The sequence below is a fragment of the Papilio polytes genome, unplaced genomic scaffold, assembly GCF_000836215.1.
Source record: "Papilio polytes unplaced genomic scaffold, Ppol_1.0 DF821511.1, whole genome shotgun sequence".
Lineage (NCBI taxonomy): Eukaryota > Metazoa > Arthropoda > Insecta > Lepidoptera > Papilionidae > Papilio > Papilio polytes.
The window spans coordinates 3,113,764-3,130,472 of record NW_013527693.1 but is presented as its reverse complement, the minus strand read 5'-3'; the positions used below and the strand labels follow the sequence as shown (position 1 = coordinate 3,130,472).

Here is a 16,709-nt window from a genome sequence, read left to right as displayed (position 1 = left end):
ATCAAGGGGTAACACGGAAGTAAGAGCTCGATCAGACAACCGTTACAGTGATTTAACGAATTTACTTTAAATTACTCGATTGGAGAAGTGAATTGTTACGGTAAGTTAGTAAACTTTTTTTTGTGTGTGTGTTTTTTACATATTATTTTATAGCAATATATAAATATTACTTCAGATTTTAAAGTTAACATCAAGATTTTCGCAATAGGTTTGCGCCCAATTACTTCATCCTTTTTTAAATTCGTTTTTAGCCCGAACTGTTGATTGACAAAGTTGAAAAAAGTCTTTTTTTTAATTTTATTAAAAGAATTTATTGATTTATGATTGCGCTATTAATTAATACTTTAAAAGCTATCATCTCAATTCAAATGATAGATTGTACAATCGGAAATAATTCTCGAACTAAAATTGAACAATAACAACCCCTATGAATACCTAATTTAGTAAGGAATCAAAACAATATCACGGATCGACCGCATAATGAAAATATTAAGATAATATGGGAACGATATTTATTAATTTTATTTCTATCGATCCACAAATTAAATTACAATCCCCGTTAGGAGAGAGTGATCGACTATAGTCTAATCATGGCCAATTTATAAAGCTTCATATACGTGAAGCGATAACTTTAAACCCCTTTTAAAGGTAATTGCGTGAAGGGATTTACTTGAAATTTGACTATTTTTTTAAATAACCATTGATTACGATTTACGACGTATTCCGACCAAAACGCGACTTAAGTAAATTCTTAATTATCATTTAATTTAATTTTATTTAAAACTTTTGATATAAATTAACCTGATATGCAACAAAACTGAACCCGCCTCGGAAACTCTATACAGCATAAAATAAAGTTTAAGATACCCGGTGTCGCATAAAACGAGTACCTTTATGAGAAAACTTGTTATGTTTATGTAAATTCTTCAAGGATTTCCACTGTCTTTGAGGTTGATATTACGAATACAGGAAGATTTTGTAATATTATTTATAATATCACTAAACTGCCTGGTGCCCACCATTTCATCCGTGTCGTGTTTAAGTGTACAAAACTTACGTTCGCCTTTTATTTCAACCTTTATACAGTAAGAAAAATGTCTATGTAAGACATTTCTAAGCCCACTAATTTTTCCCTTATTGTTTGTCCAATTTAAATACTGTGGATGATACATTAAATTCTCTTGACAACAAACACATTTATTTGGATACGGATGAATATTAAAACCAAGAAATCGACGCCGCAAAAACATTTTTTTTTTAATTCTAAAGTAATTATTAGAAGTAAACCGTTAAAGATAGATATATATGATCGCGGACTTTTCTGTAGACCTTTTTGAGGTCTACAATTCTTTGATACATCATTTTCATATACCTCTAACGGTTTAGCCAGCGTAAGCCGCGAAAAGGTAAAATTTAATGAATTTTTAACACTGAGGTTCAGAAATACACTGTTTATTTATAGTCCCTAAACACCATAAATTACGCCAAAAAGAAACAACCATCTAAACTTTCGTGTTTATAATAATATTGGTAAAAAGTAAGATATATTTCTGTGAAAACAAAAGCATAAAACCCACTCATCGTAATTGTAAAGTATGAAATCCCAAACAAACATGTTACGCATAATTCGTTGAAAGGGAACATTTTAAAAATTGAATTTATTTTTATGAGATTTCTACCAGCCGCGCGAAACCGAAGTGTCTTAATGCCTTTAATGAAAATACTTATTGACGTTATCAGATTTTCCCGTTATTGGAGAAAAGAGGAAAAATAAAATATCATGAATATATTTTGTAATCGGTAAGCGATGCGGAAAATGTAAAAGACTTGTTTATATTTTTCGATAATGTGCAAAACATTTTGTGACATGTTCACAATTATGTACTTTACGATTTAAGTTCATTTATTCTTCTTCAGCATTAATTAGTTAAAAAATATTGGAATTTACTTTTTTATAAATCTATGCGAACAAATGACAAATGGTTTCTTACAAGATCTTATATTGAAATACATACTACTAACAAATATTATTAAATAGGTAGATAAATGCGACTTTTTAATAGAAACAAGCTTAATAAAAATACAAGCTGAAACACCAATTTTGTTAAGAAAAAAGTAATGAACTTATTTCTAAATAAGATAGTTTTTTTCCTAATAAACCCCTTTTGGGGACCAGTTTTGTGAATGGGATTACGGGATATAAATTCAATTATGTTAACTCTCCACTAGCCAACCCTTTAGCCACTTCCCTTATAGCAGTTTGAAAGCGCGTCGTTAAAAGCTTACGGCTAGGGTTTATGCATCGTGATCGACTTTTAAGTAGGACGAGACGTAAGCTTGTTACTTTATGTCATCATTCGTTCAACTTGAACGATTACGCATATTAATAACACATCGTATAAGATTATCCGGTTGAATTAACTTCAGGGTAAGGTACAATCAGGCAAATTGTGTATATCGATTTTGGGATAATATGAATATCTTTGTTGACAAACAAATTTCATTACCTGTTTGTTATCAGTTAGTCGACTTTATCCCTTGATATCACAATCCTGTCGGATTATATAAACTCAAGCTCATCAGAACCGGCGTTAGTGTAGTGAGCGGTCCGGTGACCGCCCTGGGCGCTAGAAAGAAACGGGCGCGGCAGGTCAGCGAATTATACTCATGTATGTTTTAACTCTGTTAACGCCCCACCCCAACGCATGGTAAAAAAGGAGGTGCTCTAGAAAACGGTTTTTAACTGTTCTAACAGTTTTCTGGATCCAGGGCGCTGATGGCGCTAAAACTGGCACTGTAACTTATGGTGTTACCATAAATAAATGAATTCAGGAAACTTGTGGAAATTTATAGAAACTCTCTTTTTTATCAATATAATGACAATTTAGTTAATGCAGTTCAAAAGGATAGAGTTAATAACAAATAACATCCAAAGGCAATTATTTGTCAAGGCGATTTCCAACGTCACAAGATTCAGTGTGTGTTGCGATACAAACCCCGTGGGTATCACGACGTCAGAATACCTTTTACCCATCCATATAAACATTATTCCGTTTAATATATCAGAAATACCTATTTTTTATCAAGCTAATAACCTGTCCAGGCTTCGTCTATTTTATTCCATACATTATCTATAACAACATCTATAGTTTAACGCCATATTTAAAAAAAACTACAGTCATTGAAGCGATGATTATCACCTAGTATTGGTGAATTGTGAAGTTAAGAATTATGTGAAAACTTAGTCTATGTGTACTAAGAAAAAACAATCTCAACACAAATAAACGAATTAACAATTTACCTTTGTTCTGGATTTGCAATATTGTTTTGTTAGAGGTGTACTAATTACGGCTTATTGGTTTCGCATAGTCAATCGGTTGAATATTTTAACATAGTGGAATTTAAATCAAAAGCTTTTTATACAAAATAATTTTTATGCTTTTCATAGTTATATACGTTTAAATCGTTTAGAAACTTTTAGGTTACAAGAGCTATTAAATATTGTAAAAGTTAATTAACAATCGAAATTAACATATTTTTAACGCATTAAAAAATCATTAATAGTAAAAAAAATATATCTAATATTTAAAAACCACATAAGAGATTATCATAACTTGGCGGTTAATACAACAAACTAGAATAAAGTTCCGCTAACGAGGGTGCATTTCACTAAAACTTTTATTAAATTAAAACCCATATAACTCTATCGATAAAACTTTAGTTTTCAATTTAACGAGTAATACATAAATTTAGTAATTAGATAAGAAAATTAAAAAACATCCATATTAGTGAAACAAAAAGAATTAGGTGAAAGCCTTAATACAACTTTGTGACAGACGCAAATTAGTAGAGAATTACAAAACTGTTATGTTAATTTATGTTATTGTTTTAATTACAACTTTTTTATCATATTTAAAATGTATCCTTTTCTGTACATTGGCACATATAGTTGTATCATATCGCGTAATAAAAATTACAATCTATTGTTCGGTAATAAGGTTCGATTTATCACTGTCTCTTATAAAAAATGTAATTAAAAATATGTCACAAAGAAGTTCCACATGTACCTGACATATCGGTCTCATTCAAAGAGATTAAAATAGAAAAACAAATCGTATACTTCATTTAATGTCGACCGCAGATACCTACCCTTGTGATTAAAATGCTACCTACACGGCTTATTACACGTTCTATTGTAAGCGAGCTTTTTGCCGAGTCGACCATTTCAACTAATGAGTCCACAGAAAACATTAAAGATTGTCAGGATTTTTTTTAGTTTCATACCCCTTTGATTATTTTTATGCATTATGCTGTATTTACAAAGGTTTTCGAAGCCTTTTATGCAATGCAAAACTCTAGTAAAATTTATACCTTTTAAATACTGATAAAAAGATTACCTTCAAGTGTGTTTTTCAAAACTACACTACACACGACATAACTTAGTGTTTTAATACTAATGTGTAAAGGGGCCAGCTGAAAACCAGCGCAGTAACGGCCTGCGCCGTCCCTGCATTAGCTGAGCTTTCCACCTTTTGATACATTTCTCTCTCTTTTTTTATGTTAGCTCTAAGGTTTTGTGTATTAAATGTTTATGTAGTTTTTTTTGTGGCAATAAAAATCCTATTTTTTTTTACTAACTAAGAATTAGATTAAGTTATAGAGTGAACTATTCTGATTTCATTCTAATACCCGCAATTGTCAAAGTTCACACAGCTTTAAATTTTTTGTCAGTGTTTATAAAGTACCTACAATTTAAGTAAATATGAATATTTAAACTTTCAATTTTCTTTTATATAATACGAAATATAATTAAAATATGATCGTTAAAAGATAACACAAATATTAATTTTAGCTTGTGTTGACGAGTCAGTGTTGGTGGTAGTTAATTACAACGCCAAAGGCATACCGTTCACTCCGTTCACTGCACATCGGTTAAATGTCGTTCACGGCTCAGCACAGGAAATTAATAATCACTTTGAATCTCAACTAATAGTTAACTCCGATTAAAAATAACCTAAAAAAAACTACCGAAAGATATCTCGCTTTACTATTCCTAAAAGAAACATAATCAAAAACCATATAAAACTGTATATTTGCAAAATAACTCCATTTCATTATTCGTTTCATAAATATTTAATGTTAAAACAACATCATTTAAATTTGCTTTAATGAATGGTCGATGTGTCTACTAAATAAATTAATCGTATTATTGAAAATTATACAGAAGTTATTTTAACAACGGCCCTGCTAATAGAATTTTAGTTATGTTAACATTCATATTTTCTAATAAACCGAAATATAAAAGTCTTAATTCACTAATATTTTCTCGTAAGTATAACTTGCGTTTGATTACGAGAATGTGAGTGCGAAATTCCACTGATACAAAATATCACAGTATTAAATAACAAATGATATACGCAAACAAAAGACTGGGAAGTGAGCATAGTTAGACTTACATTTATTTATACAACTAGCTGTTGCCCGCGACTTCGTCCGTGAAATGTTAAGATAAAAAAGTAGCCTATAATATACCGTCTATGTCAGCTACCCTTTAGTGAAAGTCCTGTCGAAATCGGCCCAGCCGATTCGGAGATTGGAACAAACGCGACACAGACAAAAAATTTCAAATGCGATTATCATTATCAGCAACGCAAATAAATCATCTTCCGAAATCAGGATTTGTTTTTTGATGTTACAGACACTCCAATTTTATTATATGTATAGATATAGAAGATAAAAAAGAAATATCGTAGACATTTTCTTAATGGAAGTATAACTATGAGGTTCTGTTTAATGTTACTGCAAAGTGAAAGTTCACTTGTAGACATTACTTAATAAAATTGCATACTTGTACGATAAATAACTATATTTTATTATTACTACAGAAGAGGAATATTTCTAGAACACAGATATGTTTCAGACTTAATGTGTTTATTCATATGTGCCTAAAGGTTTATGTGAACCTTTTGAGTTGTCAGTTTAACGAAGCTGACAGATTATTTGAAATAGCCCGGTTATACTAAACATCAGATAACAATGTACGCAGAGGCTAACGACTATCTCAAACATATTACTGTTAAAATTATAGTGCTGGCACAAACTATTAGTTTAATGAAAAACTAAGGGTCTTAAATTAAATCATTTATATACCATATCCATAACAAAAAACCAGCATAACTTAAGGAAATTATTCAGTATTTATAACCGTAATTCTTTACAGGGCGGATCACAAACGTCAACCATGAATTCCGGCGCAACTTATAACATGTTCTTCCTCATCGTCAGCTGCGCTTTGTTCTTCGCGACAGCCAGCGTCGTACCACTGGTAAACCATGAACATATACTCGCCTGACGGGAAAAAGAGAAAATCTCTCATGTGGACATTGCAACACTTACATCTAGGAATATAAGAAAATAGAACAAAAGACAATCGTAATAGTTAACTAGGTTTTGCCCATGGCTTCTCCAGCACGGAATAAAAAAATACTTAATATATATATAGCCTATTTGTTCTTCTAGACTTTCGTCTATATCTATGCCGAATTTCTCGAGATCTGTCAAGCCGTTTATATGTTAACAAACATAAATCCATTCATAAATCTAAAATTTCGTTAAGAAGTAAGATTTGAAATCTTTTTATATTTTTTCTTTCGGGTAATTTTAGTTGACAATAATATTTAGCAGGAATCCGAAGAGGAACAGTCTGAGAACGCTCTAGTGAGTCGACCGGAGGCGGTTGACATGGCTGACATGGCCGCGCCCTGGGACCCCATCACAGCGGCTGCACTACGCAAATTGTTGCTTCAACTCGACGCCGAGGAAAGGTCACATAAATCATAAAACCATTTTTGCTTTATAAATAGGGGAAGGTGTAAGCCAACTAAATTACTTTTTAATTATTAATTAAATCTAAAGTGGAGAAGCTTCAACTTTGACAAGGCTAATTTATTCGATGTTGTAAAAGTATTTTAATTTATTCAAGCGTGATAGCTTAAAGTCTTCCTGTATTCTACGAAGTGGTTAAAAACAACGCGAGGAGAATAAATACAGAATGTCATTATTAAATAAATGTTGTTATTTAGATACTTTAAGGAGTATCGTTAATAATCAATGATGAACAATGTTGTATCTATGAACCCAAAGATAATCGACAGCAGGGGTGGCAAACCTTTACATATTGACTTGCCAGTATCCTAAAGAAATGTGTAACAAGATCATAGAGTGCCATCAAATAATTTTGACTTTCTGATCATTAGGAACATTACATAGCGTATTATAGTACTTATATAATATCTACTTCATGCTTTTTTGTACTGCATAATGAATTTGTGAACAGAGGTACCAAAAAATGCGAACCATTGGTTAAGTGTGCCATTGGTTCGCGATCCCTGGACTAAAGTAAACGTTCTTTTGTAGTAGAGCTTTACCGAGACACATCTTAAGGTAGTAGTTGTAATCGCTAAGTGGTGTTTCTACTAAACATATCTATGTTCTTTGTCATCTAGACTGACCCGGGTTGGACGTTCCTGGCCCCAGAATGAAAGCCGAGGCTGGGGTGTGCGCGCTATGGACGGGCGACTGGCGAGGCAGTGGCGCGCCGACAAGAGGCAGGTCCGCTTCCGTCAATGCTACTTCAATCCAATCTCCTGCTTCCGCAAGTAAACATCGCGACTAACCCTTCGCCCGCCTCCGAATGACTTACGCTATCCATTGTTGTAATTAAGATTAAATACAGAAATTGTTTATGAAATTGAAATATTTCCCTGAAAACCCACTTCCCAAATATGTATTTTATATATCTATCGATTAAATTTACTCAATACATGTGTTTTTAATTATTAACATATTTGTAAAATTTTATTTAAAAACCATTAACATAATTGTGAATAAAATTTAAGATAATGAATAAATTCAACTTAAAGTTTATTAAAACTGTCTGCTTATTTATCTCGTTCTAATAACTGTTTAATAATTTAGAATTCGAGGCCACATTAAATTAAATAAACAAAAAACAAGACAAGTTTTTAAATGCGCCAAGCATATAACTGTTTTAATTAATGTATTGCATTTGATTTATTTTATTTATTTGTCTGAAAAATAATAAGAGCCATTATCTTTTTTCATAGAATTGCAAAATAGCCAATGACAACGTAAAAGGTGGTTATTTACTAAGAAAAGCCGATTAAAGAAATTTCATATGTTTCCTAAATTTCCGAAGTAATACGAGACAAGTAGGTTTAAAATATCGGAATAGCTACGATGATATACTGAAAAGAGAGTACATAATCATCTTGCCTGTTGCCGAATTTCAGTATAATCATAATTAAACATAAATAATTCTAATTTTCACATTTTTTTAAAGATGTTTTTTTCTATAAATCAACGTCTTGTTCCTACATTATAGATAGAAGAGCTTTGTTTTGTCTCTTTGCTTTCTTTAAATTTCTAAAGCACAACATCTTGTTTGTAAAACAAATTCAAGCAAAATTGTTAGAAAGCTTCTTGAACGTAACACAAAAGCATTAAAAGCTTAGCCAAGATGAGACCGGTCGAGGTAATTTGAATAGAATTGATTTACGTCTATGCAGTTTTATTATTTTTTACTCCCAAGAACTGGAATAAATCCAGAGTTATAAGAAAAATATAAAATGCAAATTCAAGAATTAGAAAACGAGATAACATAATTCTTCAAGTAGTAACATTTTCAAGTTTAGTAATATTAGGACGTAATTAAAAAGTCAATGTAAAATTTTACAATTTAAAGGCAAATGAAGAGTAAATTTCCATTAGCGTGAAGCTCTGGGCGACGTTGCTTCTACGATCGGCAAATAGACGACGTGCGAAACATTTGCGAAACAAATATCCGTTCCGATACATTCAGTGTAAAGCATTTTCCAATTCCACTTCGAGCTGCTCGCAATGTTTATTCACACTAATTACATTTCAATATGGACTTAATTAATATTTCTCTTTACTGGATATTAAAAAAAAACAATTTTTCTTATCGGTAACTACTAACTTCTAAAGGCTTGGAAGAATAAATTAATACTGCCAGTAACAAGTAATATCCGCATAAATAATTTGTATATTTTGTTTGGTGTAAATACCTAAAAGAGCCCTTGGCAAGGATATACAATAATAAAACCTTACCGTATAATGTTACGAACATAAACAATACAAAACAAACGAAATTTGAAGATAACATTTAAATGTGAAATATAAACATTATGGAAAAAGTTATGTATATTATGGGAATCGGTTTAAGCCTCGGTTTTAACGCTTAAGTGGTGTATGGAAGTTATCCACCCGCGGCGATGGTAATAGAATATTAAACATTTTCGCTAAAATACGCATATAAATTAGACGGAACTCAAATGGGGCATTACCTTATACGCACGGCTATACATAGGCACCTTAATATGTATTTAGTTTGGTAAATATGTTGTTGTACGAGTTCTATGACAGTGGAAACAACAACTGGTCAATTCTCTGAAGAACGCAAGTCATATGCCTATTATTTTTATTACAGTTTTACACGTGAATGTCTTAAAACTACATTACATTGTTTAAAAAAAATTAAAGTGATTTAATAATATATGTTTAACATAATAGGAATTTTATACAGAAAATGTCCAAATGTTATCGTAAAAAGTGATAAAGGGGATTCTTTGAATGGACTTACTTGAACGAATAAAATCACAATTGCTTCCTTGTGTGTGTTCACGTGTATCGTTTTCCTCCCTTTGAACGAGATAACCTAATTGCTTTGACCGATCCAATAAATAAGTTGTTTATCAGTACCGACTTTGACTTATACTTTATTTAAATAATATCGTAGACTTTATTTATCATAGATGAAAACCAAATACCATACTAATAAAAGAAATGCGAAAGTTTATATGGATGTTTGTTTGAGTTGGTATACTAAACAGCTGATTTCGATAAAAATTTGGTAAAGATGTAGAAGATAGTCTGGAAGAGCACATAGGCTTTTTTTATTTTAATTCTACGCGGACGGAGTCGCGGGCGAAAGCTAGTAAATAAATATGATTATTTCGTGACTAGATAGAATACCTAGGCGTTTAATTCGGTTTTAATCATTAATTATATTTACTTTCAAGTTAAAAAAATAATTAAAAGAAATATTAAACGTATACGACGCATTCAATATCTCGCTGAAAAAACATGATCGCAAATTTAAAATAACCATGATGTAATTTAATATTTTGCAACCCGGAAAAAGGTCGAAAATCGTTAAACTCATGGGATTAAATACCGGGTAACGTTAACTGATAATTTTAAACAAATTTGCTACTCGGTATCGTTACTTTTTTTAAAATTTACACTGGAAAAAATAACAAAATCTTTTATGTTTGTTACCCACTAGAAGCTTATCTCGACTGTAAATCCCTGCTAATTAACAATAGTACTGTTATGTGTATTTAAATATTAAGCCCGCTAGACACATTCAGTTTTAGCTGTATAGTTTGACTTTTTTGTTAAACAGAAGGTGAACAGCAGCCTTTACATACAGTATTATCATAAACTTTTATCTTCCCACCATGGAACATACGATACATGCCCAACATAACCACGCAAAAATCACCCTTTCGTCAGTTGAGTATAAATAAAGACAAAACGAAGTGACAGAGCCCTTTATGACCTTTAGTTACGGACGACGGCAGTAAAGATCCCAACATAATATTACTCGAACTTAAAACGGACATTACTGTGACCTTTAAGGAAGAAGGAAGTGAAAATTAAACAAAAGGGGACAGATAATTAATATTTAACGTGATAACAACAAGAATTATATTTTAACGAGTGACTTCATTTTTAAGAAACTAGCTGTTGCTCGCGTCTTCTCCCGCGTGAAATTAAAAATATAGCCTATGTTACTCACAGATAAATTACCTTTCTAACGGTGAAATAATTTTTAAAATCGGCCGAGTAGTTTTTGAGTAATTTCAATAAATACAAAAATACAATTCTTTCCTCTTTATAATATTAGTACAGATAGTATAGATTAGGAATAAAGACTCCTTTAACGCAGTAAATCTAAGGTGTGAATTAAAATTTAAAAATCTTACCTCGGTCGCCTCTACTGTAATATTGTCGCAACAATGTACGATCTAGCTGAGAACACGCCTGTTGAATCTTGAAAGTACCCACCACAACTGGACGGAAACACTGACACAAATCAAAAACAAAAAAATCGTTGCGATAAATTCAAAATGGTGACTCAACATTTTATTCTTGTAAACTATTTGATCAGAAGCTTCTTAATGTTTGGTAGTCTTTTGTTATACAATCAGTTGAATATTTTGATTACAATGACTTAGCAAAAATATTTTCCAAGATGGTTTAAAATACTGGGCTTACAAAGTTTTTACTTCAGTGAACTCCAAAATACTTAAAACTCTTTGATATCGCAGGAATTATTAGATTTCAGCCGTTCTACGAAATTAAAGTCTGCTACCAGAGTCATTTAATTATTAGGATAGGATTTTGGTTTTGTTTTCATGCGAAACAAATAAATAACAATGAAAATTTCTTTCTATAAGACAAGTCTTTCAATTTTGTTGAACATATTCAAAGCAATTTGGGCAATCAGGTGATATTCAGTTCTCATAAACTCAGTTCCCAATAAAGGAATAAATAAGGGCAATCGAGGTGAACGTGGAATTATAGGTGAAGGCCTTGTTGTTTACGTATAACAGAAAGAAAAGCGAGTGCTGAGCTTTATTGGAATTTTCCTAATAAATTACAGCAATTTGTTTTCATAAGGATTGCCCTAACAAGGCATTCATCTACTCATACATTAACAACCCACTAACGTGCCGGAAAAGGGGGAAAATTCGTTGAAAACATCTTAGCATAAAGCTGTGGGTTGTATGTAATGTTATATTGCGGTGGTGTTTTTATTTCACGTTAAAAAATAATGACAAAAATATCATTCAAGTTCTGTGGATATTTATTGTGAATATGAATATTACAATAATATTGAGAACTAAAAACCCTTTATCAATTTTTACATAATACGTGTAAGGACTTATTTCTAGATGGAACCGTCACACACGTGACTGCATTGATTCCTCGTGTTAATTAAAAGTTCCCTTTTCCGATCGCAATGAAACTCTAAAATAGAATGGAGCTCAAATAATACTTTTAAATGGTTTTATGATGTCAAAAGTTTTAATGGCCAGTTATATTTACCAGACTTTTTAACAGTGCCATTATATTTTTAATAAAATAAATTATTAACAAAAATACGTATATAGATGATTTTAATAATACCATGATGATGAATGAAGCAATCAAAGCTAAGAGAAAAATGTAATTAATTATTATTAAAACTAATTTAAACGTTTCAAAGAATAATGTCAAAGTGGTTTAAATTTCGCAGAGAATGACGGCAACTCCTAATATTTTTGACAGTTACAAACCGGAAGTCGGGTAAAATAGAATCAAATCAAATGAATGCAGCTAAATCTTTAAAGTTAGTTGACTTGTTTTGCCGCTCTAAACAAATGAGTAACTTAAATCTACATTAATGGGGTATTAATTTCGTGTAAACTTCTTAAAAGTGTTGTGCCAAAATGGATGAAATATTGCAAGAATCAGAGTGTACTCAAACTCAAACACAGAAATCGCAAGTAGATTGGAGCCAGCCGAATACTCCATCTTTTATACCAGTAATTTGGGGCCGGCTTTATTCCACAAAAGTATCCTTGAATGAAAAAAACTGTTGGAAGGACACTTGTAAAGATAATCCTCCGTACTACGGTAAGAATTGAACTTTAAATAAAACCGATTGCTGTAGCAACTTTCTAATCTACCTTCAAACTTTATCATAACACTTGGCACTAATATTTAATAAAATTTTCAGATTTAATACAGCCAGAATTTTCGCTCGGACGATCTTTTACCTGCACGTTTGTTATGAGGAAAGAAATCATTAATGAAAGTATAGTCAAAAGTGTTAGTAAACAACATTTTATCATTAAAAGAAACTTATCGTAAGTATTTTTGTAAATAATTTGTAAAGTTCATTCTTAAACTAGATAAAAAGGTAATTTGCAGAAAATTATGGAAAAATCCATTGCCAGTAGCCAGTAGAGTTTGAATTATGCTTTACAGCAAAACCATCTAGAGGCACTGACTTTCTTTTACTATTTACTGGATCTTCCATGAGTTCATTTTTCAAAATAAATAAAAGAATGTAAGGTGCACATTATATACTACTGAACAAGAAAATTAATATAACAATTATAATTTCAGGGAGCCATTAAGTCCAGCTATAATAACAGATTTGTCATTTAACGGTACCTTTATCAATGGCAAATCAATTGGCAAAGGATTAAGCAGAGTGCTAGATGACAATGACAGAATATCACTTACTCATCCTAACGCTAAAAGTAAGTATACTTCCGACTACAGATGTTCTTTGTTAATCTTTAATACTAGTTTGCCCATGACTCCAACATGGGGTGTTCCTAACTATGCTCTACATCTGTGCCAAATTTCATCCATATCCTTTAAGTTAACTAACCTTGCACATTTATGATATTAGTAAGATTAAAACATCACCGTCATCTACAAGATTAAACTTAAAAAGCTATGTAAATTGTAGTTTCAACCATTTTTATCTGTCCATCTATTCTTTTGTATTAGATCCATACATTTTTTGAATTCTGCACCATGCCAATCTAGGGACTGTTCTCAATTAAATATTTGTTTATTGGCAAATTTAAAAAGTAGGTAATTTTGTCATTAAAAACAGTCATTTGTTTTTAGTTCTAAGCAAATAATTCAGAATAATGTTTCAGTATTCATTTATAAAGACTTACTGAAGAATGAACAAGACAAAGTTCCTAAGGAAATATCAAAGAAGTATTACATATCTAGAGTATTAGGACAAGGGGCTTGTGGTCTGGTTAAATTAGTGTATGACAAAACGAAATGCACAAAACATGCAATGAAGATAATTAAGAAATGCAGACTGACTAATGGAGAAATGAACAATTTGACGGATCCACAGAGAATTATGAACGAAGTTAATATTATGAAGGCATTGAGACATGTGAGTATTGTAATTAAAACACTATAATTAAAAAATTACATATTTTGTATGTTTCGTTTATTTTGTGTTGAATTTTCCAGCCTTGTATTGTATCAACGGAAGAAGTCTTCGACACAGGCGATACTGTATACATTATCTTAGAACTGATGCAGGGTGGAGAATTATTTGACCGAATCTCTAAATGTGGACAGCTATCAGAGGAACTAACAAAGTTTTATTTCCGACAAATGGTGGTCGCTGTTAAATATCTACACTCTCAAGGCATCACTCACAGAGACCTTAAGGTAAATACAGTTTCTATTAAATCTGCAGGAAAAAAATCAACTTATATTTATATCATTTTAGGTAGTTTTTAAACTTTTTAAGTATCATAAAAGAATATATTTCTATTACAGCCTGAGAATGTGCTATTAGAGAGTAAAGATGAAGAAACACTGGTGAAAATAACTGACTTTGGACTCAGCAAATTTGTAGGTGAAGATAGCTTTATGAAGACAATGTGTGGAACACCATTATATTTAGCACCGGAAGTGTTGCGAGCGAACGGACAGAACTGCTATGGACCTGAAGTGGATGTATGGAGCTTGGGAGTGATATTTTTTGTTTGGTAATTTTTTTATTTAAGATTAGTTATATAAATGTTAAATAATTTAAAGATCTAATAAAACATTGATGGCATTTTTACTCTATAAGTATGTTTAGATTAAATGAAATCCAGTTTAGATGTTTTGTGTTCTGTTAACTTAATAAATTGTTATGTTTCAGTCTTGTTGGTTATTTACCATTCTCAACTGATTACAAAGAGTTGTCTTTGAGGGATCAGATATTGCGAGGCCAGTATAGATATTCAAACAAGCATTGGAGCAAAATTAGTTTGCCGGCCAAACTGCTCATGAAGAGAATGCTTACAGTTAATGTCAAAAACAGAATCTCTCTCGACCAAATACTTAACCACACCTGGATGCAGGTAAATATGTTTTTATTTCCTACTAGCAACCATACTCACCTAAAAAAACCTTGAGGAACCTTTTCAGACTATGTTCTGTCTGTGCTAAAAATCTATATCCATTTTTTTCTGCAAGTGCAAGTCTATATTTTTATTCCCAATGCCTTATCTTAAGTATAGATATTTCCTTAAATTGTGATGATTTAAACCATTTCGTTCTTTTAGGATCCTGTTACTTTAATGAAAATAGAAAGGCTCTTAGTCCAAGCTGCTCAAGTGAGAGATTTCAATCAGTTGACAATATCACAAAATTCTGACGAAGAAAACAATAATTCTGACAAAGTGACTATTCTGAAGGTAGCAGTAGCGGGGAAACGAGGCTTGAGTGACAATTGTACACCGTGTGAGCCAATCGCAAAGAGGTTAAGAGTTGAACCGTTGAGGATTCAAGATGACACGAGCACAACCAACAGTTGTTCTTCATCGGAATAAAACTGACAGTAGTACCTGATTATTCAAATATTGATTTTATAAACTACCTTATCCCACCATTTCAAGTGATTTTTAACTAGTGTTATGTGTTTTTAGTGTGCTTATTAGTATGTGCTGGATGTGACACGGAGAGGATAAGCAGAAGTGTCTATTTTTAATGACATTTAATAACTGTAAATGTTACCACCGACAATCTTATTATTAAATGTTATGTTTAATTAGATTTTTAAGAAATTTTAATGACTTTGTTTAAGAAACTTGTGCCAAGTTTTTTTATGTTGATTAATGGATATTGTTTTATATGGGTGTTTCCTGTTGGGCCGATGGCCCAAATGATCCTTCGTCCCAACGGGAAACACACTTTTATATGATTGTTGATTAAATGTGAATGATGGTCATTATGCAGACTATAATAAAAATATATTTTTAGTGATGTTGAATTTATAACCTTTTCAGATAATAGTAACTTGACTTGAAGATATGTGACTTTTTCCAGATAATAGTAACTTGCTATAAACTATTGACCGTTCCAAGTGTAAATATATAAGTAAACTTACAGCTTCTTATATTAGTGTTTCTATGTGATAAAATAAATAAAACCATGTAATTGTGTTAAAATTCAATCAAAACTGTTATCAGGGATTTTGTCAGATATGTGACTGTAAATAAGAAATATAGCATTGTATGCTATGTACCTTGTTACTTTGTGATACTTAATGTAATTGAACATTACTTTGAGATTTTGTATAAACATTTTTTGGATCAAAGCAAGTAAATATTGCATTATAACAATCACATAAAACAACAATTCCAAAAATTTAAAACAATAACCAAAATGCTATTCGATAACATGAAATGATAAATTTTTAACACTTCCAATTTTAATTTGGATGTTAGTAGGAAAGCAAAATTGGATACATATTTGTTAAAAGTACTTAATAGTTTATTATAAAGTCTCATAATAATTTTGACTATAGATAAACTAAATTATAGCTGGAGCTGTATTTAGTTTGTGATGTGACATAATGTTCTGTGCACGCAGTACTCAGCATCATGTGTTTGTTTTGTACAATTTGATAGGAATAAACATGCTTGTCAAAGCAATAAAACAACTATTTTGCAAAATAAATTATATTGTGTTTTTCTTTTTCAATTCCTTTCTAAAAATTACATTATTTACAAAATGAA

At 31.3% G+C, this 16,709-nt stretch overlaps 2 protein-coding genes across 3 annotated transcripts; both read left to right on the top strand.

Annotated features, from left to right (window-relative positions):
- LOC106108507 (allatostatin) lies at positions 1-7,785 on the top strand. 2 transcript variants are annotated; one of them, XM_013289684.1, is made up of 4 exons: positions 1-100; positions 6,221-6,325; positions 6,685-6,824; positions 7,506-7,785. In XM_013289684.1, the coding sequence occupies exons 2-4, from the start codon at positions 6,242-6,244 to the stop codon at positions 7,660-7,662; spliced, it is 381 nt and encodes a 126-aa protein (XP_013145138.1). In that variant the 5' UTR covers positions 1-100; positions 6,221-6,241; the 3' UTR covers positions 7,663-7,785. The 2 variants fall into 2 exon arrangements, with proteins under 2 accessions (XP_013145138.1, XP_013145137.1); XM_013289683.1 differs by having other exon boundaries at positions 6,682-6,824.
- Positions 7,786-12,456: 4,671 nt separating this feature from the next.
- Positions 12,457-16,637, top strand: LOC106108458 (ovarian-specific serine/threonine-protein kinase Lok-like). Its single transcript, XM_013289623.1, has 8 exons — positions 12,457-12,786; positions 12,890-13,019; positions 13,282-13,418; positions 13,830-14,083; positions 14,164-14,367; positions 14,479-14,690; positions 14,849-15,050; positions 15,255-16,637. The coding sequence occupies exons 1-8, from the start codon at positions 12,600-12,602 to the stop codon at positions 15,519-15,521; spliced, it is 1,593 nt and encodes a 530-aa protein (XP_013145077.1). The 5' UTR covers positions 12,457-12,599; the 3' UTR covers positions 15,522-16,637.
- The last annotated feature ends 72 nt before the right edge of the window (positions 16,638-16,709 follow it).